Below are 27,025 nucleotides of genomic sequence, written 5' to 3' on the forward strand. Positions count from 1 at the left end.
CAGAAATTTGGGGGTCCTCGAACACTGGCAAGCTAGCAGTGGGGGAAAACAACTTTGTAAGGTCAATCTTGGCCTGTCCTCGTAGTACCCCACTGCTGCCAATGTTCTGAGAACTCGGCTTTCCACGCATTTCAGATGTAATTGCCCTACGACCATTGCTTTTCTGGGTCCGTGTATGGACCACCCCTGAGCTATCCACATACAAGGAGTCTATTCAAGACATTCTAGATAGACCAAATGTACTTACCATTTCCTGGTTTAATCACATTTCAAAATGGTTTCATAGATTGGGTCTTAGTGAGTTTTGGAGTCATCCAGAAAGTATAAGGAAGGATAAAGAAGAATCATCTGAAAACTGTTTACTGGATACATGTCAGGGAAAACTATCTGCTGTGCTCAACACACAGCAGATTGACGTCACAATTCTTTGATTTTAAATGGTATCCATATTTGGAACCATTTATGGATACAATTCTTGATCCATTAAGTAAGAGTTTATATATTCAGTTCAGATATGGTTGTCTGCCTCTTAAATCCTATGGCAGTACGCGGAGTGCGATCCCAAGTCCTGACACTTGCCCGAGTTGCAATCAAATTTCAGAATCTATTGTACATTTTATGTTTATATGCCCTGCTTATTTGATTGCGCGACGGAAGTGGTTACGATCTGTGTGCAGTAATATGGGGGTAAGACATTGTATTGTTGCCTTAAGGATCATGATGAGGGAAACTTCTCTCCCTCTATCTTGTGCGGTTAGCAAGTATATTGTAGCTGCTTGGCATATACGTACTAAACTTTTGGGGAAATAATGATGATGAGGACCAAATGTTAAAAAAAAAAAAAAAAAGTGTTTTAGCTGCTAAATTTTAACTACACACCTAGACTGAAATAAAACCCCATGTTTAATTTAAATGTTAGGTATTAGGGGGTTAGGTGCTTTTTCTAAGGAAAATAATTTTATGTGTTTTAAGGCTGACATATATGTTTTTACCTTATTCTTATCCTTTTTAACCTAATTTCTATCTGCTTTTTCATTTAATTGTTGGTTGTTTTGCTTTTATGGTTGAAAGTAACCGAATAAAGCTATGTGTTGATGATGAAGTACGTGTATGCTGAGGGGGGGTCTGTGTGTGTATAAGTGCGTGTATGCCAAGGGGCAGAGGATGTCTGTGCGTGTGTGTGTGTGTGTGTGTATAATTGCATGTATGCTGGGGAGGGGGGTGTCTGTGTGTGTGTATAAGTGCATGTATGCCGAGGGGGAGGGGGGTGCCTGTGTGTGTGTGTGTGTATAAATGCGTGTATGCCGAGGGGGTGAAGAGGGTGTGTGTGTGTGTGTATAAGTGCGTGTATGCCAAGGGGCAGGGGGTGTCTCTGGGTATGTGTGTATAAGTGCGTATATGCGGGGGGATGGGCTGTCTGTGTGTGTGTATATAAGTACGTGTATGCTGGGGGGGGTTCTGTGTGTGTATAAGTGTGTGTATGCCAAGGGGAAGGGGGTGTCTGTGTGTGTGTGTGTGTGTGTGTGTGTGTGTGTGTGTGTATAAGTGCATGTATGCCGGGGATGAGGGGGTGTCTGTGTGTGTATAAGTGCGTGTATGCCAAGGGGGGGAAGGGGGTGTCTGTGTGTGTATATAAGTACGTGTATGCTGGGGGGGGCTGTGGGTGTATAAGTGCGTGTATGCCCAGGGGCAGGGGGTGTCTATGTGTGTGTATAAGTGCGTGCATGCCGGGGGGATGGGCCTTCTGTGTGTGTGTATAAGTACAGGTATGCCAAGGGGGCGTGGCGTCTGTGTGTGTGTATAAGTACGGGTATGCCGAGGGGGGTGTGTCTGTGTGTGTGTATAAGTGTATGTATGCCTAGGAGGGGAAGGGGGTGTCTGAGTGCATGCATGCAAGTGTATTTCCGAGTGCTTGCATGCATGTGTATGTCTGTATGCGTGCATGCAAATGTATGTCTGAATGTGTGTTTGGGTGCAAGTGAATGGGTATATCTGAGTGCTTGTTTGGGTGCAAGTGTATGGGGGTGTATGTAAGCAAATGCGTGAGTGAGGGTGTGTGAATGTAGGTGTGGTCGTGTGGCGGTGTGTCTGCCGGTGACAGGAATGGAAATTCCTGTCGCTGGGTGCCTGACCGCCACCATTTTCGTGGCGGTGCGACCACCACGAAAATGCTGGCTGTCTGCCAAATCGTAATAACGATGGCAATATTGCGGGTACTGCCGGGTCGGAGGTGCTCACCTCAGGCCCAGCGGTCAGATCGCCCTGGCGGTACGGGTAGTGTTTTGTCGGTCTGGCTTCAGCCAAACCACCGTAGTCATAATATGTTTGTCTTTACCAGCAGCCTGCCGGTGGTAAGACCGCCACCGCGAGTCTGGTGGTCCTAGGACTGCCAGACTCGTAATGAGAGCCTATGTCTGCAAGACTCCGGCTCTTAAAGATGGTTCCCAGAAAGCACACTCAACTGGGACAGAGGAACCCAGTTTTCACACGTGGCCACCACCAGAGGAAACAAATCTTCCTCCTTTATAAGAAAAGTAGGTATGGTTCGAGGATGCAGCGAATAAGGTTCTGTAGAAAGCACTTTTTAGAGATAGTAAGGTCAGTGAATCAATACAGGGGAATCTGTGGCCTTGGAAACATTTTATGGTAGAGTCACTACACCTACAAAGGGACTTCTTTAGGCAGACATTTTTGTGCACGGTATCCATTAGCACCTGCTTACACCTCACCACAGGTGTCTATAACACCGAAGTGTTGGCAGGAATGGATGCCAGGTTTACCACATTATGAGTAGGGCCACAAGAATAAGCGATTCTACGCACACAGCGTTTTCCGCTTGATTGTAGATTTGCCTCGTTCGTCCCAGAATCCTTTATCTACTGAAAAACTTGCAGATTTTAACCAAACAAATGTTGATTATAACTCAAACGCATCAAAAGTTGAAAAAATGGCATCAAAAGTTTAAAAATGTGGCAGCATGGGCTGCTGCACAATGGAATCCCCTTCACAAAATTTGTTTTGTTCACTTTTAAGTCGCCCACAAAAAGTGGAACCTTTGCCCAGGCATAGGTCCTGTGTAAAAAAACGAAGACATAATGCATTAATGATGTCACATAATGTGCCACAATGCGTTGTGTAAAACTTGCCTGCTCTTTCTACATAATTTAATCAACCCTGTCGCATAATTTGGCCCGCCCTTGCTGCATAATTCCAGTGGTTCTAATTATAACCTGTTCCACTAAGACCACTCAGGTGCTGTTTTGGGTACTCAGCATTTCTAGAACTAATGGCCTGATGCCCCACAGACAACAGCCAGGAATGACCACAAGGCCTAAATCCCTGAGCTACGTATATTACTAACTGTGAGGAAGTAGCCTCTTTCTAGCCTTGTTACCCCCACTTTTGGCCTGTTATGAGTATATGTCAGGTGTTTTCACTGTCTCACTGAGATCCTGCTAGCCAGGGCCCAGTGCTCATAGTGAAAACCCTATGTTTCCAGTATGTTTGTTATGTGTCACTGGGACCCTGCTAGCCAGGACCCCAGTGCTCATAAGTTTGTGACCTATATGTATGTGTTCCCTGTGTGATGCCTAACTGTCTCACTGAGGCTCTGCTAACCAGAACCTCAGTGGTTATGCTCTCTCTTTACAAATTGTCACTAACAGGCTAGTGACCAATTTCACCAATTTACATTGGCATACTGGAACACCCTTAAAATTCCCTAGTATATGGTACTGAGGTACCCAGGGTATTGGGGTTCCAGGAGATCCCTATGGGCTGCAGCATTTCTTGTGCCACCCATAGGGAGCTCTGACAATTCTTACACAGGCCTGCTACTGCAGCCTGAGTGAAATAAAGTTCACGTTATTTCACAGCCATTTACCACTGCACTTAAGTAACTTATAAGTCACCTATATGTCTAACCTTTACCTGGTAAAGGTTGGGTGCTAAGTTACTTAGTGTGTGGGCACCCTGGCACTAGCCAAGGTGCTCCCACATTGTTCAGGGCAAATTCCCCGGACTTTGTGAGTGCAGGGACACCATTACACACGTGCACTATACATATGTCACGACATATGTATAGCGTCACAATGGTAACTCCGAACATGGCCATGTAACATGTCTAAGATCATGGAATTGTCACCCCAATGCCATTCTGGCATTGGGGAGACAATTCCATGATCCCCCGAGTCTCTAGCTCAGACCCGGGTACTGCCAAACTACCTTTCCCGGGGTTTCACTACAGCTGCTGCTGCTGCCAACCCCTCAGACAGGTTTCTGCCCTCCTGGGGTCCAGCCAGGCCTGGCCCAGGAAGTCAGAACAAAGGACTTCCTCAGAGAGAGGGTGTTACACCCTCTCCCTTTGAAAAAAGGCGTCAGGGCTGGGGAGGAGTAGCCTCCCCCAGCCTCTGGAAATGCTTTGATGAGCACAGATGGTGCCCATCTCTGCATAAGCCAGTCTACACCGGTTCAGGGATCCCCCAGCTCTGCTCTGGCGCGAAACTGGACAAAGGAAAGGGGAGTGACCACTCCCCTGACCTGCACCTCCCCTGGGAGGTGCCCAGAGCTCCTCCAGTGTGCTCCAGACCCCTGCCATCTTGGAAACAGAGGTGCTGCTGGCACACTGGACTGCTCTGAGTGGCCAGTGCCAGCAGGTGACGTCAGAGACTCCTTCTGATAGGCTCCTTCAGGTGTTGCTAGCCTATCCTCTCTCCTAAGTAGCCAAACCTCCTTTTCTGGCTATTTAGGGTCTCTGCTTTGGGGAATTCTTTAGATAACGAATGCAAGAGCTCATCAGAGTTCCTCTGCATCTCTCTCTTCACCTTCTGCCAAGGAATCGACTGCTGACCGCGCTGGAAGCCTTCAAAACCGCAACAAAGTAGCAAAGACGACTACTGCGACCTTGTAACGCTGATCCTGCCGCCTTCTCAACTGTTTTCCTGGTGGTGCATGCGGTGGGGGTAGTCTGCCTCCTCTCTGCACTAGAAGCTCCGAAGAAATCTCCCGTGGGTGGACGGAATCTTCCCCCTGCAACCGCAGGCACCAAAGAACTGCATCACCGGTCCTCTGGGTCTCCTCTCAGCACGACGAGCGAGGTCCCTTGAACTCAGCAACTCTGTCCAAGTGACTCCCACAGTCCAGTGACTCTTCAGTCCAAGTTTGGTGGAGGTAAGTCCTTGCCTCCCCACGCTAGACTGCATTGCTGGGAACCTCGTGTTTTGCAGCTACTCCGGCTCCTGTGCACTCTTCCAGGATTTCCTTTGTGCACAGCCAAGCCTGGGTCCCCGGCACTCTAACCTGCAGTGCACGACCTCCTGAGTTGTCCTCCGGCGTCGTGGGACCCTCCTTTGTGACTTCGGATGAGCTCCGGTTCACTCCACTTCGTAGTGCCTGTTCCGGTACTTCTGCGGGTGATGCTTGCTTCTGAGTGGGCTCTTTGTCTTGCTGGACGCCCCCTCTGTCCCCTCACGCAATTGGCGACATCCTGGTCCCTCCTGGGCCACAGCAGCATCCAAAAACCCTAACCGCGACCCTTGCAGCTAGCAAGGCTTGTTTGCGGTCTTTCTGCACGGGAACACCTCTGCACGACTCTTCACGACATGGGACATCCATCCTCCAAAGGGGAAGTTTCTAGCCCTTGTCGTTCTTGCAGAATCGACAGCTTCTACCATCTGGTGGCAGCTTCTTTGCACCCACAGCTGGCATTTCCTGGGCATCTGCCCACTCCCGACTTGATCGTGACTTTTGGACTTGGTCCCCTTGTTCCACAGGTACTCTCGTCAGGAAATCCATTGTTGTTGCATTGCTGGTGTTGGTCTTCCTTGCAGAATTCCCCTATCACGACTTCTGTGCTCTCTGGGGAACTTAGGTGCCCTTTGCACCCACTTTTCAGGGTCTTGGGGTGGGCTATTTTTCTAACCCTCACTGTTTTCTTACAGTCCCAGCGACCCTCTACAAGGTCACATAGGTTTGGGGTCCATTCGTGGTTCGCATTCCACTTCTAGAGTATATGGTTTGTGTTGCCCCTATCCCTATGTGCCCCCATTGCATTCTATTGTGACTATACATTGTTTGCACTGTTTTCTATTGCTATTACTGCATATTTTGGTATTGTGTACATATATCTTGTGTATATTTGCTATCCTCATACTGAGGGTACTCACTGAGATACTTTGGCATATTGTCATAAAAATAAAGTACCTTTATTTTTAGTATATCTGTGTATTGTGTTTTCTTATGATATTGTGCATATGACACTAGTGGTACTGTAGGAGCTTCACTCGTCTCCTAGTTCAGCCTAAGCTGCTCTACTAAGCTACCTTTTCTATCAGCCTAAGCTGCTAGACACCCCTCTACACTAATAAGGGATACCTGGGCCTGGTGCAAGGTGTAAGTACCCCTTGGTACTCACTACAAGCCAGTCCACCCTCCTACACTAACTCATTCATTAAGTACAGTGCCAACCATGTAGCCCCAAACACACAAGTTGCCCTCTCTTGAACAGCAGAGAAAAGTGATATCAAAACCCTATGATTCCTTCATGTTAAGGTAAACAGGCTATCTTCCACTTAAAATCTTGACATTTACATTACTGATACACACACACACACACAAAAACTTTTACAACGCAAACGTTAATATATAAACCACATATTATGTCTGTTTAGCTGCACTTTAAAAAAAATGCATGTTTGTGACAATAAATTAATTTATTAAGGTTCAATCACACACGCCATGAAAAACTACAGAAATTAAGGAACACAAAGGTTGACAATTACGCTGTTATCCTTTAAAGTAGATACACATAAAATGTATATCCATAACGTAAATCACACTTAATTCCAATAGATTATACAAAGGTTGCCACGGATCACGAGAGCTGTTTTCGATCCATGGACATTGGAGGATGGTGATCAAGTTATGTTTTTGTTACAGCTGAGAAACAGCCTATTAACTACTTAAACGCTAAATATAAACAACAAATAAAGTAAGTTGTTTTAAAAAACTAATATATGAAAATAATAGTTAAAAATATTATTTCTGTACTTTTTATTTTTCTATTGTGACTCGCATTTATCTTTTTTTCCTCACACATTAACGGCTAATTAAGCTTATAAATGACTCAAGTGACTAAGGGGGTCATTCTAAGTTTGGCGGGCGGCGACTTATGCCGCCAAATGACCGCTCCGCGGTCAAAAGACCGCGGGGGCCATTCAGACTTTTTTTACCGCTGGGCCGGCGGGCGCCCGCCAAGGGAGCGCCTGCCGGCCCAGCAGGAAAGGCCCTGCAACACAGAAGCCGGCTCCGAATGGAGCCGGCGGTGTTGCAGGGGTGCGACGGGTGCAGTTGCACCCGTCGCGATTTTCACTGTCTGCTATGCAGACAGTGAAAATCATGCTGGGGCCCTGTTAGGGGGCCCCTGCACTGCCCATGCCAGTGGCATGGGCAGTGCAGGGGCCCCACGACACCCGTTCCCGCCATCCTGTTTCTGGCGGTGAAAACCGCCAGAAACAGGCTGGCGGGAAGGGGGTCGGAATCCCCATGGCGGCGATGCTCGCAGCGCCGCCATGGAGGATTCTCCCAGCCGGGGTAATCCGTCGGGAAACCGCCGGACCCGGCTGGGTGACCGCGGCTTTACAGCCGCGGTCGGAATGCCAAATGAAGCACCGCCAGCCTGTTGGCGGTGCTTCCGACGACATCCACAGGTTGGAATGAGGGCCTAAATGTTAAATTAAAAGGGGTGGTAAATTTGGTTGCTAAATTTAAAAGGTGTCATTAACACGGAGTAGATCATATCTTCTGTTTCTAAGAGATAACGTTTTGTAATTGTATCTAAGTCAAACGTTCTACCTGTATTTTGTTAAGAGGTAAAGTTTTTTCATTTTCACTTTCACTGAGTCAGACAGAACTTTTAATCAAACTATTTTTAGGTGGAAGCCTACCAGACAGCCCAGCTGTCTGGTTTCCTACACACATATTGGGGACATTCTGAAAGCTTCCCTCGGAATGCATTCCACTCCTTGCTTACCATTGGCTTTGTGGTTTGTAACTCAAATTTTCTGGCTTTCTATTTGCTGGCTTTATTTGTTTTGGCCTGTCCAGGTTCTGTTTGTCCCTCCCACGGAGCACTACCTCTCCTTGTATTCTTCCACTAGTGCTCCTTTCAGTAAGCAGACCTAGAAATCTTGTTCTTATCTTGTCATGTGCTGTGCATTCAAAGATAAATGTTAAATGGCAGTCTCTGTCTTCTGGGGGAGCTTGGTGTTAACTTTTGTTTCTCTCAGTGAAATAACTTATGTAACAATCTTGCAGGATACTGGGGTTAGCGGAGAAGGGTTTTCCTACCGCTCAATATGCAAATGAACTGTGCAAGTATTTCTGAATGTACCAGAATTGACGTTTTTGTTCATTCTGAAGTGTGTTGGAAAAAAACACTCATCAAAACATATCAGTACACTACGTGGTGCAATATTGTTTGTGCGCTGTACAGTTTTACTAGTAAAACTGCATGTATGTGCAAATGTAAGCAATTTCAATTGAAAATGTGTTGTCTTTAATGGCAGTGAGCTACCACATCATGCATACTCCACTCTACGCTAATCCACTCTATGTCCCTTCAATCTATGACACTCTACACCACTCTATGCTGCTGCACTCTACTCTGCTCCACTCCACTTTGCACACACCACAGCTCTCTACATCGTGGGACTCTACACCAGTCCAGTCTAGGCCACTCCTCTCTGCAGCACTTCACTCTATGCCACTCTGCAATACTGCACTCTATGCCAATCCACTCTACTCTGTACCATTCCACTTTACGTACCTGCCCTCTACGCCAATCCACTGTAGGCCACTCTAATTTACTCTGCACCACTGCACTCTACACCGCTTTACGCCATTACTGTATACCACTCTACTCTTGCCACTGCAATCCACCCTGCACCACTCTACTCTATGCCACTTCACCCTACCCTGCACAACTCTACGCCACTTCACTCTACTCTGAACAATTTACTCTACGCCACTACACTCTACTCTAAACCAGTGCACTGTACGTCAGTGCACTCTATGCAACTGCCCTCCACTCTGCACCACTGTACTCTATGCTACTCCACTCTGACATTCTCCTCTGCAACTTTGCACTCTAAGCCACTGCACTCTGCAGCATTCCCCTCCATGCCACTATACTCTACTCTGCACTACTTTATGCCACTGTATTCTATGCCACTCTACTCTGAACCACTCTAAGCCACTGTACGCCAGGACATTCTACTCAGCAATATTGAACTCTATGCCAATACACTGCATCAATGCACTCTACTCTGTGCCAATCCACGCCCCTGCACTCTATGTCAATCTACTGCAAGCCACTCTAATTTACTCTGCACTCTATACCACTGCACTCTACACTACTTTATGCCATTACTCTATGTCACTCTGTCACTGCACTCCACCCCGTACCACTCCACTCTACCCTGTCCATCTCAACTCTATGCCACTTCACACTACTCTGAAACAATCTACTCTATGCCACTATACTCTGAGCCACTCCACTCTATGCCACACACTCTAAGGTACTCTACTCTAAACCACTGCACTTCACGCAACTGCCCTCTACTCAGCACCACTGTACTCTACACCACTGCACCCTATGCAACTGCACTGTATGCCACTCTATACCACTGCACTATGACATTATCCTCTGCCAAACGCCGCTCCAAGCTACTTGACTCTGCGCAATCAATTGTATGCCGCTCCACTATATGGCTCTATACTCTTCTCTGCATCACTTTTAAACACTGCATCCTATGCCACCCTATTCTGTACCACTATATGCCACTGCACTCTGACATTCTACTTTGTATCACTGCACTCTATGCCACAGTATTCTACACCACTCTACTCTGCTCCACTCTGTGCAACTCCACTCTACTCCACTCCACTCCACTCCACTGAACTCTACACCACTGCCCTTTATGGCAGTCCACTACACGCCAATGCACTCTATTCTGTACCACTCCACTCCACTCTACGCCCCTGCACTCTATACCAATCCACTGTACGCCACCCTAATCTACTTTGCACTACTGAACTCTACACCTCTTTACGCCAGTACTCTACACCACTCTAGTATTATATGGCACTCCACTCCACACTACACCACTCCACATGCCTTCACTCTACCTTGCACCACTCCACTCTACGCCACTTCACTGTACTCAGAAATAATCTACTCTACACCACTGACCTCTATGCCACTCTGCTCCACTCAGTGCCACTCCACTCTGTCACTGCATTTGATGCCACTCTACTCTAAACCACTGCACCCTACACCAATCCACTCTACACAAGTACACTCTACACCACTGTGCTGTACTCTGCACCACTGTACTCTACACCACTGCTCTTTACGCCACTGCACTCTACACCAATGCACTCTGAGTCTACTCTGCACACAGCGCTCTATGCCACTTCACTCTACATCACTCTACACCACTATACTCTATTCTTCATCATTCTACACCACTGCACAGCTGTGTAGAATCTGCACCACTCCACTCAGCACCGCTCCGTTCTATGCTACTCCATTCCACAATGCAATACTCTACGCCACTGAATTCTACGACACTGCATTGTATGCCCCCGAGTTCTGTGCCACTGAACTCTACACCACTATACCTTGCAACACTCTATACTAATGCCCTCTACTCTACGTAACTCCATTGTACGCTATGCTACTCAACTCCATGCCACTCCAGTATACAACATTCTATGCCACACCACTCTACGACACTCTACTCAATTCTTCGCCATTCTACTCTGACAATCTGCACCACTCTACTCTAAGCCACTAACTTTTTAGTCATCCTGAATAGCAGCCATGCTGGTGTACAACATGGCTAAAACACTTTGGCAAACCACTTTGCTTTGGTGCTGAGGTTCACCGAATAGTAAGAGATGGTGTTCAGAAGCCGCTATATATTTGTTGCACTAGTATCCTTCAGCAATGTTAATCATTCACTTAACACGTTTTCTGATCCTTCCAGAAAAGATAAATTCTTTATCAGCCTCTGATTCATTCTTTCTTGCTTAGAACAGATGGGTTATTTCATCCTCCTCCCTCCTCCTCTGGCATGCCAGGAAAGGATACAAAACGTTATGAGGTGTCTATTAAGTTCTTGATTCTGGCCTGAGTTTTGAGCTGCTGAATATGAATTATTGCTGAGGTTCGGGCCCCAGGGAGCAATACTACTTTGCACCTATGTCAGACGATATCAGCTACATTGGCATCCAAAGCATGGCTTTGAAACATACCCCTCCCTATGCTGTCTAGGATCTTGAGTCAACCATAAGTGATTTTAGGTCAACAAATATTCTCTGCACATCCTCTACACACAGCTTCATGCAGCCCTCTTAAAAGAGCTGAACATGGCTTTTCAGATATTAGTTATCACAGGCAGTTAAACGCCATACTCTGCCCCAGCCCTTGACTCCATTGTCATCTTACCTTCGTGGTCTCCAGCCCACCTGTGCTGACAAAGCCTGGACCGAAGATCTTTTCGTAGCGCAGGATCCCACGTCGAGAATACTGGTTGTTATCCAGGAACTGCTGAAAGGTTTCGTAGCCCTGGTTGGCCGAGCGGTCCCGAGACACACGTTGCATCAGCCAACACACCTGGTTCTGATTGCCCTTTAACTGTGGAAGGGGAAAAGATGTTATACTAACGCACTGCAGCATCTCCACCTGCCCCACTAACACAATCCTAGTAATGACTTTCAGACAGTTCTGCTAGTACACACTAAACCTCACTGTAGCAGCATTGCTTTTACAGTACTGACATCCCAACAGCTCTGCCATACACATCAATCCTGACATTCAGCAAACCTGACCATTACACTAACAAAGATAAGCCTCAATCTTACAAAAAACAACTTGCATTACCTTAATGTATGTCTGCACCGATTTAGACATCACAATCTCAAATCCATAGCTGTTTTTGTCATTCCCATCATGAACCACAGAGGTGAGAAGGTGGTTATACTGAGCAGGTTTGCGGTAGAGTGTGGGGTTAAAACTCCTCTTGCTGTCTCCTATTAGAATAACAAAATTCTATTATTACTTTGGACAGGACCATGCTTTGCTTTGGTCCCCTGCAGAAGCAGAGGTGACACAGAACAGACCCTGCCACACACATCTTTGAAAGGAAGTGAATGGAAAATATGAGAGCCAGCACACATGACTGACCAGAGCCAGAGCATTTGTGGGGACATCTGCTAACATGACTTGCGGTCCCTCATGGCGTGGGAGGAGGATGCTGTGGGCAGTTACAGAAGACTACTCACCAGAAAGACTTCACTGCCTGCTTGGTCTCAGATCATGTGACTGTAGACCTAACCACCACAACCAGCAGCAAATAACAGCTGCCAGTCCATGCTGAGCCAGGCGGATCAGGGGTGGGGAATTTTATGCATAGCATGGCATTTTTGAAACAGTCAATATGTCTGTGTGTATGCTGTGGAACTAAATAGGCAATGTTTGGTCATAATTAGCATCACAGATGTATTGTTCTTCTTAATCAATGATCTTCATATACTGGACAAGGTACACTCCACATGGTCAGACAAAAAAGAATAAAATTCTGTATTTCTGGAAAATTCCACATCAAACCACATCATGAAGCCATATAATTCGATGATTTGATCACAGTGGTCAAGGTGAAAAAGGCTAGCTACAACCTGGCCAGTAATTGGTATGAGTCTCCTAGCATATATGAAACTATTGCATACTACCCACCCTCTCGAGTGGGATTTGGCAGCTTGGTTTATGCTTTGTTCCTGGTGAGTTGTGGCACCTGCCAGGGCTGCCCTCTCTCACCTCCTATCAGACAGCGTGTGGTGAGGTATCCCACTGGATGGAACCACACATGCTGTGTCATTATATGGCGACCACTTGCCGTTTTATCTTCAGAATGCCAGCACAGGCACCAAGACTATCTAAGTGGCCCTCCAAGATTTTAAAGCAGCAGCGGGCCTGCAGGTAAACTGGATGAATTGGGGAGTCTTTCCCCTACACCGAAGTGCGCCTCCCACCCCAGAAGATCCAGTTTGGTGGCTTTGCTCTGGCCTGGGCAGAAGAAACGGTCCAATACTAAGGCATCCACTTACATCACTCGCAACATGACCTGTTTGATAGTAACCTGAAACAGGCGCTCATGACTTTAAAGTCCCAGACCCGGTTCTGGAAACGTTTATCCCTTACCATCACAGCCAATGTCACCCAAATCGAAGATGATTGTCCTTCCTCGACTACTCTACTACTCTGTCGATGTGCTGATCTATCCACCCCAACATTTCTTCCAGAAGCTGGAATCAATGCTTGAGGAACTGATCTGGGATGACAAGCAGCGCCGAATAGCCCTTAGTATATTACAGCAGCCAGTGGGACATGTTGGACTCGGAGCCCCCTCTTTCGAATCTCACAGCCCAACTTCAGTGGGTATCCCTCTGGATTCCGGATGGATAGCTATTTGAGACCAGGGCCGGCGCCAGGCACTGTCCATTTCCATTACCCACTATTAAAATGCAACCCTCCTCGTCACTGCATGTATGGGTAGCCCGTAAATGCCTCACCTGGAACTTTCAACTGACACGCAATATCCAACCATTTGCTCTCACAATTCTCCACCCCTCTCCCAGCCCTGTCAAGATTACCCGCATCCTTCATGGCTGAAGATCTCTCTACCTGGAACAATAAATCCATTGACAGAGGGCAACCTATTCCAAGACCATCATCCATTAACCTTTGACATGCTTCGACAAGGCGATGATATCTCCCCATGCCAATTCCTTTTTTTATGGACAGCTGTTGATTGTATGCAGACTCTTATGCACAGCCGACGTAGAACAGCCCGCACCCATGGTCTCATATACACCATGTACACCATGGGCTCCGGGCGTCATTTCATTACATGGCTGTGAAAAGCCATGAGGGTACATGTGGGTTATCTTTGACACTCCTCCTGCAAAAACAGGAGAATGACTTTGGAATATTATTCCGAATAGACCGTGGTTTCCACAAAGCATCTCTTGTAATGCGAGGTTTAAAGACATACAATACATGATGCTTCATAGGGCCTATGAAACACATTCCAGGCTGAACCACATATTCCCAGCAGCACATCTCACCTTCCCTAAATGTCAGTCTAATGTAGCCGATCTCCAACACATGCTATGGTTATGCCCCACCCTAGCTCATCAGAGGCGCACCGTACAGGACGCCCTTGCCACTGTCACCGAGCTACTATCCTGAACATAAGTAAAGCACCTGCCCTGGAAATCTACAAACAGGGGAAAAATCCCAAAGAACAATTGCAATTCACTATCCTAGCCCGGATCCTAGTCCAAAGTGGACCCTCACCTTACACTGGAGAGCCAACCAACCCTCAGCGGAGTTCACTCTGGCACAAGGCACTCCTCCATTCGGGGGGTAGCAGAGAGGGTCACCTTACAGTATGAGGAAGCCAACACCTCTGTAAAACAAGAGCTATGTTGGCGGCCTGGGACACCACGCAGACTCAATTTCAAGACCTGGTACACAAGAACACCTCCCCATGAAAACCCAGCAATAGACTATCACTTTGCCCTACACCTGGTCTGCTGGCCGTGATCACAGGCCCACCACACAACAAGGTTGGAATATTATCACACAAGTGACAGGAGGGTCAATACAGTGCCACAGATGGCCTCACTCTGGAGGCCTCAACCCTGCTCATGGATCCCCCCTGAGGTAATCCCCGAAGGGTTTGCTAGTGCTGCTGCCCAGCTGAACTCCTCCATAACAGTTTCCTTTTTCTTTTCCCCCACTACTTCTTAGAGGTTCACCTCAGTAATATGGCCCTGAGTCACAGCGGACTGAGCCCCAACACATACAGACAACACTATTACACACTATGCGCCTTTGCCATAGCTGCCTCACTGTTTTGATATCTACCCTCAGCTGCTAGCCATGCATTAACTGTGCAGAACGTAATCTGAGTTCCAACAAAATGTCCTCATTTCATGCTAATTGTTTCTTATATGATTGTAACAATTGTTCAGATGTAACAAAAACCTCAATAAAAAGACTATGAAAAAAATTAAGCCATATGATGCCAGCCTCTCCCAATTAGGCACAAGAATATATTAAGTCATGAGTACCTATAATAAATATCATATACCCCAACTTCAAAAACACCACTTGGCAATCTTCACCACTTGGCATTCGTTTCAAGTTTGCAATTAAAGTAATAGATTCCCTTAATTGGTTGACACTTCAAAAGAATTGCACAATCAAAACACATCACAGAAAGACTCAGAACTGGTATAATGATGAGCTTGATAAAACTTATATAGAGGGTGCATAATGTGTAGGATACACTGCTGCGACTATGAGGAAGCCTAAGTAAGGGCTTGGTAGTCCTAGTTTCAAGACATAGCAACTCAAGCACGATGTTAAACTAGATAATTATTTCTCCCAAACGTTATCAACTCTGCATCCTTCTCCACTCCTACCATCCCTCCAAAGTGCAACCTGAAAACCTTCTTCAAGAACAGAACTGATACAATGACTGTCTGTATAGTAAGATTTGTCCCTTCCAAATCCTATTATTACAGAACTTAAAGAAAATGTGAACTCCTCTCCACTACAAATTGTTAACTACCCTGAAATCTGGCTAAGCTCCTTCAAACAGCGATCTGCAATGCACAAGTTATTAACCTAGACCTCCCCTACCTTAACCTAAATCTTCAAAAATGTCACTAAATATTTAATTTGCCACAGAAGAACTCACTCAGAAACTAAAACTTGCAATTATCGTCCCACCAAACAAATAATTTGAGATATGGAACAATAGACCTCTGTGGAGGCTACAAAAAGCACGGTAATCACTAAACAACTAACCCTTCAAATATATAATAACTCCATAGTGAATGATGGCCGAGGCACATAATAAAAGCTTCTAAACAACTCTGCATGGCCAGTAACCGAAGTCACATCTCTATTCTAACACTGCAAGACGTGTTACTCACACATGACATCATTCACCAAAATATTCCACTTAACTCAACAAGTTGTGCAGTTGCTCAAATTCGATTTGGCTGCTCTTTTCTGCCACTTAGATGGTCTCTCCGCCTCCAAGGAGCTCAGAACAGAAACCGAGGCAGAAACATTCATGGAGTTTAAATTCTCTTGCTGGACACAAATGAGTGTCCTCAACCCCCCGGTGTAGGGCCCCTAAAGCCCGTTAGGAGAGTTGGAAGCCTCCATTGATACTATAGTAGCTTCATGGCATGAGGCTCCATTTGGCCCAAGCAAGTCCATCGGAGATGATGAAAGAGGGGCTAAGGGGTTCTCTGCCATCAGTGAAATATGCCGCTCAGCAAGATTAATTTTGTCCGCCACAAGATCAGTGACCCTTACTGGAAAATTATCGATTGTCGTGCATGAATGTTTTGTTTGCAGGTCAGGGACCCCTACCAGGATTGCCTTTCTTTTTCCCATGACCCTGCTAAAGGACTCACAACCAGCAGGCCACAATCAAACAAGAAGTTTTGCCCCAGCAGTGACAATTAACCAACAGTAGCAATCAGGAATTCGATCTGTCTATGTTAAGTTCCCTCAAAGCCAGAGTCCACTGACCCAGGGTGGGGGGCAGGGGAGGGGGGTGGCGGGCTGGGAGGTCTCTTACGGGTTAAGACGGGCTTGTCTTGGCCTGGTCTTTGCCTGTGCGCGTGCTGCACTGCGAGAAAGCAGTTGTGATTTCCTAGTGCATCAGGGCAAACCCTGATGGTGGTGAAGGAGGCAGCTACCGTGGCGAAAACAAAGTCTCCTGCCATGACCTGTGGGTCAGGTGAGTCTTGCTGCTTACCCACTGCTTCCTGCACTGTGGGAAAGCAACCACGCTTGTCTAGCGCATCAGGGCTCACCCTGATGGTGAAGGAGGCTGAGGGACGAAGTCCCACCCAGCCGCTGTGGCCAAACAAAGTCTCCTGCCAGGGCATGTGGGTCAGGTGAGTCTTGCTGCTTTCCCGCTGCTTCCTGTCCTGGGGGATAGCAACCACGCTTTTCTAGGGCATCAGGCCCACCCTGGTGGTGAAGGAGGCTGGGGGATGAAGTCCCACCCCAGCCACTGTGACCAAACAAAGTCTCTGACCGGAACCTGTGGGTCAGGTGAGTATCCCCACTTCCCGTCCTGCAGGGATGCAACCACAATTGTCCCAACCCAGCTGCTGTGGCCACACAAGTTTTCCTGCCAGGACCCGTGGGTCAGGTGAGTCTCACTAATTTCCTGCTGCTTCCAGCACTGGAGGAAAGCGACTGCGCTTTTCTAGTGCATCAGGGCCCGTCCTCGTGGTGAAGGAGATTGGGGGACAAAGTCCCATCCCAGCCACTGTAGCCAAACAAAGTCTCCTGTCTGGATCCTTAGGTCAGGTAAGTCTTGCTGCTTTCCCGCTGCTTCCTGCGCGGCAGGAAAGCGACTGCCTTCTTCTAGCGCATCAGGCCCCGACCTGGTGGTAAAGGAGGCTGGGGAACAAAGTCCCAACCTAGCCGCTGTGGCCATACAAAGTATCCTACCGGGAACCATGGGTCAGATGAGTCTCGCTGCTTTCCCGCTGCTTCCCGTCTGCATGAAAGCGACTGCACTTTTCTACTGTGTCAGGGCCTGCTCTGGTGTTGAAGGAGGTTGTGGGGACTAAGACCCACCCCAGCGCTGTGGCCAAACAAAGTCTCCAGCCGGGACCCGTGAGTCAGGTGAGTCTCACCGCTTTCCCACTGCAGTTATCGTGGTACCAGTCTAACCTAGTTTAGATCCTTCCTAGAATATTGCACTCAAGTAAAATTAGGCAACCACAATTACTACACATATAGCAACCTGTGGTCCTGCTCTCACCCTGAACTTATTCAAAGTCTAGGATTTACCTTTCCTGCCCGTTCTGTTCTCTAAGCAAACTGATGTGTCCAATAGAGCAATCAGTGTTTGACCTCATGGTCGAAGGTTCAGATCCCAGCATGTTTCTGCAGCCTTTTTTGTTTTTTTCTGCAGGTAACAAATGAGTACAATTGAGGTGTATAATAATAAACATCAGTTATTCAGGACCGAGTTACACCTTAGGGTGAATGAGTGCTTTCCAAATAGACATGGAAACACAGGATGCAATGGTTGAGATCAGATTTATGTAGCTGACACACACAACCATTGCAAACTGAAAGATAACTCCTTAGGTCATATTACCAAAAACCTATAATCATCCTTGCTTGGACTGTAAATCCATCAGATATCACAAATACTCAATTGGACATTCCTTACATCTTGTACTAATGTTCGAGATTTGGCAGCACTGTTTGACAAAGAACTTTCCTTCACTTATCAAGTGAGTGAAATAACCAAGAATGCCTTCCAACATCTACATCTACATTGGCCCTCCTACTCTATCCACACAAAAATGTATTAGTATTTGTACTTATTTCTTCTAGGCTGGACTACCGCAATGAACTGAGACCACCACTTTCTATACTTTCTTAGAAGACCCTTGGCACAAAAATTTGTTTCCGAGGTCCTATTGGAACGAAAACCACATAATACTCAGTTTTAAAGCTCTACCTTGGCTCCTAATTAAGGAGAGGGTACCATGTAACAACTACTGCTTAATCCATCAACCATTTCATGAGCTTACACCAAGCTACCTCCCCTAAGTCTTCATCCCTGCTCTGGCCCTCAGGTAAACAAGATCGTCCTCCTTGGACCTGCTTGCTGTTTATCTGCACAGACTGAAAAAAAAATGTTTGACCATTCCATGTTACAAGCCTCAACCTACTGGCACTCACTACACCTTTACATGAGTCTTATAGAGAATTGTGTGAGGTTTCTGAAAAACTTTAAATCTTATTTTCTAAAACTAGCTCATCGCCACCAGCTCTGACTATAAGGCTTTCTTTACATTTATTGTCATAGTCACTGAGGTATGATCACTTGTCATCTTGATTTATAAATTCAAGAACTAAATTTAGATCTGTGAACTATCTCTGACTGTGCCTTATGTGATTTACTTACAACGTATACCTCTAGTGCTCTGGTAGAAGCCCTTAACAAAATAAATAAATACAACAGAGAGGCAATATTTAGGCTTGACCACCACTTCAGAAAGATTTGCTAAAAAATATAATTCTTCTTAAGGAGTTGTGATCGCTGATATTTCAAAAGCTTTCTAGCAAGCAATCAATGATGTTCCCTGCACACACTTAAGCAACATCAGCCTTTGTGACCTTTCTCAGATTTATGTACTCCAAATACCGTGACCGCCACTGACCCAATACTAAACTGGGATATGCTGCTGTTGAGTATATTTTAAAGCCCTTCATTATTAAATTTTGTGTAAATTTCTATAAGAGTCACAAATTTGATTAGCCAAGACCGCCAGCAATTAGAGGAATGCCAGGTGGAGGAAGATATGTTCCCATGGTTTCAGCTTGTATATCGCCCTAACCTCTCATTTCTGCATATGTAGAAGTCCATTCATAACCTTTTGTAGTAGGCCAGTAGTACTACAGTAGAACTACTAATGTACTACAAAATGTTAATCACAAACCTGCTTGCAGAGGTTCTGTCTCCACCTCTTTTTTGAGTCTTTGCACACATAAGTATGCGTATTAATAGTAGTAAATGTTGACAGGACAGGAAAGAGTGGCTGGTGATGGAGGAATACTTAATATTAAAGGGAAGAGAGATTAAGGGAAGAATAAGAAAGGGTTAAGGGAATGGCTAGAAAAGAGTTTAGGGAAGAATGTGCATTCACAAAAGAGTAATCCCTTTCATACTAACAAACTACACTTCAAAAGATACTACAGCCAGAAAAGGACCAAAAGCAGTCTTAAATGTAGTCCTGCTCAGAGCTGGAGTAAATCCAGTACAATCATGATTATTTGTCTCAAATAAAAAATAAATCCCACCTAAAATAAAAAATATATATTTTAATTATGTATTAAAAATTATTCAAAGTGGCGTATATAATTAATTTAAAAGGGATGTAATTATATTTTAATAAAATGTAGTGTGACAATCATTTTTAAATTCACAAAAGGTTATTAAAATATGTTAAAATTATTTAAATTATTTATATTTTTAACTATTTCAAAACATTTAATTCAACATTATTTCCTATGGGCTTCTATTGTGAGTCCCAACTTCCATTATTTTCTGTAGAAATGTGTTGCAGTATCAGAGGTTGGCCATGTGTGATAGTGAACTTACTTCTGCCAAAGAGGAGCAGTAGAAACTTGGCACTTGTGAATTTGTCTCCACCCCAGCTGCAGAGGGTGGAGACAATTAAGTCTACACTTTTCAGTAACTTTACACTCGTAAATGGTTAATAGCCTATAGTTACTCAAAAGTGTAAGAATAAACTTACACTTGTAGATTTAATCGTGTATGTTTCTCACAAAAGTGTATTAAGTACAGGGCCATTATTTTCCAGCTTAAGTTTAACCTTATTTGACCTGATAACTTCCAGAATCTTATTTGTCAATTATAGAGCCATACACCAAGTGTAAGAAAATGCCTCTGCCAAACAGGCCTCAGTGCCAGTGCTCTGGACCTTTAAGCCTACATGTCTGATTGGTTCACCCACAATTAGCCTAAGTTAACTTATATATAAGTCCCTAGTATATGGTGCCAGGGATACCCAGGGCCTGTAAGTTAAAGTATCGCTTGGGTACTGCAGCACTTACTGTGCCACCACGAGTGTGACAAAGCAAAGCATGACCCCTATCCTGTCACTGCTGGCTGGCAGAGACTTCTTTAAACTGCTCAATCCATTTTGCCATTCAAACTAATCACAAAGTCCAGACCTTCTTTTTTAATATTTATGTCACCCCTCAGGCAGGCCTACTGAGACCTAAGGCGGGGTGCAGTATTTAAAAAAATAAGACAATTGGTTTACATTTATTAACTGTAAAAACCCATAACTGTAATTTTCACTATAGTAGCCCCATTGGCGAGTGAAGGGTTAAATGCAGACCACTCGGCTGTGCTAACTTCTGATGGAGAATGATAAAGTTGTTACACTTCAAGGTATCAAAAGGATTGTGCATTAAGCCCGACGTGATGCCCATCTTGAATTTAATCCAACTTTTGAGTAAACTGCATGTTTGGAAAGTTTTCACTTTGTTACCCAAAGTTTTCTAGTGACCATTTACAGGTGATGGCCACAAGGCAGCCTTCTGTCCTCCTGGGAGGAAGATGTGAACGACTCCAAGGAAGGAACACAAAGGGCCTGCCTTTGGAAGAGGAGTTACCTTTTCCTCGAAGGAAGGCCAAACTGGGTGTGAGCTTGAAAGGTGTACTTCAAATGGCAAGCAACCCTTGAAAGGCAATTGGTGGACACACATAAGGGGAAGTTGCTCTTTAGTTCTGATAGGCAGGTTGGGATTGGGGAAAGAGAAGGGAAACAGTTGCCAAACCAGTTTTCCCATGGACATGTAGCCCTTAGGGACCCCATACCTCAAAGGTGAGCTACTAAGCTCCACACACCAACAGAGGGGTCCTGCTATCTTGGAAGAGGGCAGGACATTGCATTCTGGGAATTGTTAGATGGCACACTTTGATGAAAGTTGCCATCAGGTGGGATGGGAGCTGGTAACCCATTTTTGTTACTGTATTCCAGAGGAAACTTTCTGGGCATGAAAGTGGCACCCATGGCACTTGTTCTTTTAGTAAAGCCTAACTGCTGGAAGCCACACCTACCCAGGGTTGAGCTAAGATTTGGCAAACAAACCTGACTGGACTCAAGACAGGTCTGTGAGTTTTTTTTTTTTTTGTTTTTTTTTAAACACACTGTGAGGTTGCACAACCACACCACATAATAACCGGCTTACCTCACATCTAGGTTTTTTACAAAGGAAGCGTGGACATGATTCAATACCCAACAATTGCAGCCATGGAATGGCAGTTGAACCAAGGCCCCAGTACCCAGCAGCAGTTCTTATATTTTGCATCTGTTCACAACCTGACTACTATATTGCTTTGATCTTTGGACTGCCTCCTATTTCACCACTATCCACACTTCCCACCTGTATCCCTAGCTATGTGCCATCTGCATACATATGATACAACACCTTGTATTCCCTACTTAGTTTGACAGCAGTAACATTTTGATGTCGAAAAGGAAGGAAATCCCTGTCAAACTTCACAGTTTATCTCTTTTACAGTGGAAAACTTCCTGCAGTATGGACCTCTTAACTTCTTTTCAGTAGAAAGGAGCTCCAAGTTGCCCTAGCCTTCAGATGCTGGACTGCATATTACTCCAGTCTCTGCATTAGAGTATAAGTTCTTAGTCAACAGTGTCAAAAGTGGCCAACAGAACTAACAATATAAGTGCTGCTGGCTGACAGAATGGAATACCTGGCCAAGAGGGCTCATTAGTAATGTCAGCCAGGGCGGTTCTGTTCCATGCCCAAGATGAATCCTGAGGGATTACTGTCTGCGAGTTGACTAACCATGCTCACACAGATCCTTACGAATCAAAGACACAAATGTTTCAATAACCAAAGACAAACTAGTGATGGGCATGCAAATGGCAGAGGCATTCACAAGAAGCATGTGTTTTCCTCTTGTTCAGAATAATGGGGAGTTAGTAAACTTGAACAGAGAAAAGTGTCCCTGTTGCTACCAGTGATTTCAGAACTGAAGTGCAGCAATCACAAAGTGGGATGAGGAGAAGCACAGTCTTTCAGGAAAACTCCCATCTTTGCTCCACTGCCACCAGCTTCCAGTTGTAGGCAACCCCCTTCACCCAGTCATGGACATTGGGCCTTCTAAGTTAGTAAACTTGAACAGAGAAAAGTGTCCCTGTTGCTACCAGTGATTTCAGAACTGAAGTGCAGCAATCACAAAGTGGGATGAGGAGAAGCACAGTCTTTCAGGAAAACTCCCATCTTTGCTCCACTGCCACCAGCTTCCAGTTGTAGGCAACCCCCTTCACCCAGTCATGGACATTGGGCCTTCTGGTGTGCCTGTGTCTTCTAATGGATTGCTGACATTGTCTATTTTCTATCTTAAAAACTTGGCAATCTTTTACCCTCTCATGCTGGGAGAAGTTAGAAGTGCCTGCCTGGTTGGGATAGTCAGATGGTGGCTCACAGCCACTGTTGTACATTCAGTGGGACACGATACGGGAAAGAGTTAAGCCAGGTGTCTCCAACCAGTCGATCGTGAGCTAACAGTAGGTCCCAAACACCTTCAGAGTAGCTCACAGCCTTGAATAAGCACAGGGTCACATTTTTCCTTTTAAAGTTCAGGAAAGGCTGTGTTTATTTTACATTATTATCATTTATTTTACATTATTACCATCAGGCGGATAGCAGGGCCTGACAATGAGCAGTGCTGGAATCAGATTTACTTCCCATGGAGAGGCACAGAGGTGAAGAATTGGAGCTCTATGGTATTTAACTGTTAAATAAAAGTCCTTGTAAAATCAATATTGGAGGTGAAAACAAAATTATGTTTCCTAAAGCTTTTAAATTGGAGACAATTAAAATGAAAAGTTCCTATAATGATTAACTTAACTTGTCATTTTAATTTTCTCAAATGTGTTTTCAAAGTGTTATTTACCAACAGCAGGCCTCTTGCTCCCAGTCGCCAGGAGAACACTGTGCCGTAAAACTAGTCACTTTTTAAATGGGAGAAATGTAAAGTGCAGAAAAATGACATTTATTATGAACATTTTTGCCCTTTAAATTTCTCCCATTTACCAAAAAGGGTTGAATGTTTTTGTTATACACGTAACAGTGACATATATGACGAAAGGTATGTCCTGTGCCACAAATACGTACTGTGCAGACTGTAAGTCACCCATACACATATATCCCATTCATTTGCACACGTTAATACATCCCCAAAGACCACTGTCTCACTGACACGCATGGCAGCTCTGTCATAGTGCCCCTAGTCAAGGTATTTTGTTCAAACCATAGTGTCTTTCTGTATGGACATCAAGCTTAAAGTTAATGAAGCTGGGTGTGAGGTTGTCTGGTAACAATGCGCGAGTTGTTTAGCCTCCAGTAGCTCACAATGATTTTCAATGATCAGAAGTAGCTCTTGCTACAGAAAAGGTTGGAGATCCCTGAGTTAAGTTATGTGGACATATTAAGTAGCAGCACATTAACAGCCCTCTGAGTAGTGCAGCATAAGAACAATTCACTTTTTCTCCACATAGCTGCTACATTAGGAGCAATCTACTGATACTGCCTGGTGGGGACATCACATGACAACTCCGACTCAGTAAACGTTCACCCACGACGGTGTAGTCTCACTGTTTACTCTTGGTTTTTACCTTTGGGTACGCATAGGTGCTCCTTCTAATGTTCCTTCCTATCTCCACCCTCTACTGGGTGGATGTACAGGTTGTAAAGAGATGGAGCGTAATTTCCTGCAATTTATTTTGGATTCATTGCACATGGTATCTTGATTTTACAAAATGGCTATCCACTGTGTGAGAAACTCTGCCTACTGTGTTTATTTTAAAAAAAGCAACGGAAAGTTCGCTAAAATTTGAGGAAGGAAAATAGTCACCTGAGGTTTGGGTTGGAGGGAAGTTACAAATATAAAATGGTAAGGAATGTTACCTATCAAGAATTTGTTAACATGTCCATCTAATTTTACATTAAGATGCGCAGAATAAACCAGATTTACCAACTCGCCTAGCCCCAGGGATGTACTTTATGAATTTGGGTGGCATTTGTGGTGTCTGTACATTAGTAGGCACCCTCCTGTTTACTGGACAGTGAGCTGACCGTAATTACCAAAAGAAAACTGTACCATAATGTGTGCCTTTTCAGAATCCTACATCAGTGTAAACATTAAATGCGTGGCTATCTTACAAATGAAATTCTCTTCATTACAATTTTTTTTTTCTCCCACAGTCTTTAGATTCAAATCCACGCATTGAATGTCAAATTGTGTTTATTCTATAATTCTTTTTCTTTAAAGCAAAGAGAAAAATACAGAAAGCTCGAAAGAGAAATAAAGAAAAAATGGAAAAGAGGGAAATAAAAAAGGGAAGAAAGTATGACAACAAAAGAGGTTCGTAGAATACAAAGCAAGAAAAGAAGAATAAGAAGAAGCCACAGAAAATAACAAAAGATAGAATAAAAATCAAGAGAAAAGAAACAGAAGGACAGAGTCAAGTTGAGTGCTTTTGCTTCGTTCTTAAGTGGAAACCAATCACTACCCTAACCAATGGATGGGAACTCTCACCTGATTGGAAGAAGCACGACTCGCGGAAAAACAGGTATCCCCCAGGCCGTAGCCATCCCAGCATCCTCTGGGTGAGTTGCACCAGCTCTGTGTCCGTCAGATACATGAAAAGCCAGTTGGAGAAGATGAAGTCAAAACTGTAAAGGAGATAGAGCATGGGAAGACAGTAGGAACAAAATGAGATAATCTAACTCTTCAAGTCAGGGCAATTTCATACATTCTCAATTTCCACATCCTCCCACAATTATGGCAAGTTCATGACATATGCACCGCATAGACTCGTATAGGTATAATTTACTCTACTGCCTCAGACAATCCACAAAATTAAGCTACGAGCATCCCCGCAAAAACTCAAACCACAAGGACCAGTCGCACATCCAAACTCATACCTACGAAACACATCAGTTAATCTCACTCCTACGCCACCTGCCTCCAAAATAAATATACTTAAGCTAATGCAACCCTAAAAAATACTCCAACGATGCACATGTGAACCAGTCATTGCTCTCTAGATAGGTCTGAGTGCTACAAATACTGTACATACATTCTAACCCATCTCCTTCCCAGCAGCTTGTCATGATTTTAGGTTATTTTGAAAATGAAGATCATTTTAATGCAAAAGTACTGCAAAATGTGGCTTAAACAGGAAATTCAAAAAACTAATTTCTTTAATATACATCATCCATGTATTAACATTTTCCTTTTATCAATAGGCTTTCGTACAGCCGCCTCTTGCATGTAGATAGCGTTGTTCGATCCAGTTACGCATCTTTATGAGTCTGTAAAGAGTTTGGTTGAAGAACTCAATATTAAATGCCAATTGGTGAGTCATACAGCGTTATGTTTCAGATTGCACCTTGACTGCCATGTTCACTTTCGGTTTTCAAGCCTTGATCACTGTTATTTTATTTGGTACCAGCAGGCATACAAATTAGACACATTCCTTACACCAGGTCTGCCCAGGAACAAATTTAGTAAATTATTTGTTGTAGCTTCAATGTCAATATCACAACCATTTTTCACATGCATAGCACAAAGCCTCACAGAGCTCTCTCCACGTACTTGCACCATTTGCCTGATGTGTGTTACATTTTGCAAGATGAGCAAAACAAGTAAGAAAAACTACTCCCGGCAGGATGGAAATATGGAAATAAGCATGCTGCAAGTCCAACGCTACCATCTAGTCTCCGGGGCCCAGGGCAGGTAAAACCTGAGCCAGTAGGCATTTTGTTCTTCTCCTTCTTCAGGAAGAGATCGATGGATCAAAGGTCTAGGAATAGTACGGAGACCCTTCTCCTTCTTCTGTACCAGAAAGTAGTGCAAACAGCAACCACAACCTACTTCTGACATGGACACCCTCTCTATGGCTCCCTTGGCCAAGAGAGCCGTAATTTTCTTGCAGAGAACGGTGATCCTCGATCATCTGATCGTATGATGGTGGCATGGATGGAGTAGTCTCAAAGGGGAGGGAGTAGCCCCTTCAGACTATCTGTGAAACCCACCTGTCTGACGTGATGGATTGCCAGCAGAGCGGGTGATGGCTAATCCTGACCCGGACTGGTCCTTGGTGGGGAGTCAAACTAGGAATATTTAGAGTCTGCTGCAGGGGTATGGGGGCAGCGGGCAGTGGACTGGCAAGATCACTTGCTCCCTGATCCATGAGGTTGGTGGATCCCATGATCTCAGCCACGCTGTGGCTAGGCAGCATGCGTAGCACAGTTGCTTGCCGGGAATAG

The 27,025-nt window shown here is 45.0% G+C and overlaps 1 protein-coding gene across 1 annotated transcript in view; it reads right to left on the reverse strand.

The window, feature by feature from the left end:
• Positions 1-27,025, reverse strand: part of LOC138259944 (uncharacterized) — a 164,287-nt gene that overhangs the window by 74,271 nt on the left and 62,991 nt on the right. The window contains exons 4-6 of the mRNA XM_069207940.1: positions 25,290-25,426; positions 11,945-12,093; positions 11,510-11,698 (exon numbers count right to left, since the gene is read on the reverse strand). Coding sequence (XP_069064041.1) covers positions 11,510-11,698; positions 11,945-12,093; positions 25,290-25,426 — 475 coding nt within the window. The remainder of the gene's footprint in view (positions 1-11,509; positions 11,699-11,944; positions 12,094-25,289; positions 25,427-27,025) is intronic.

Source organism: Pleurodeles waltl, chromosome 9, assembly GCF_031143425.1.
Source record: "Pleurodeles waltl isolate 20211129_DDA chromosome 9, aPleWal1.hap1.20221129, whole genome shotgun sequence".
Taxonomy (NCBI): Eukaryota; Metazoa; Chordata; class Amphibia; order Caudata; family Salamandridae; genus Pleurodeles; species Pleurodeles waltl.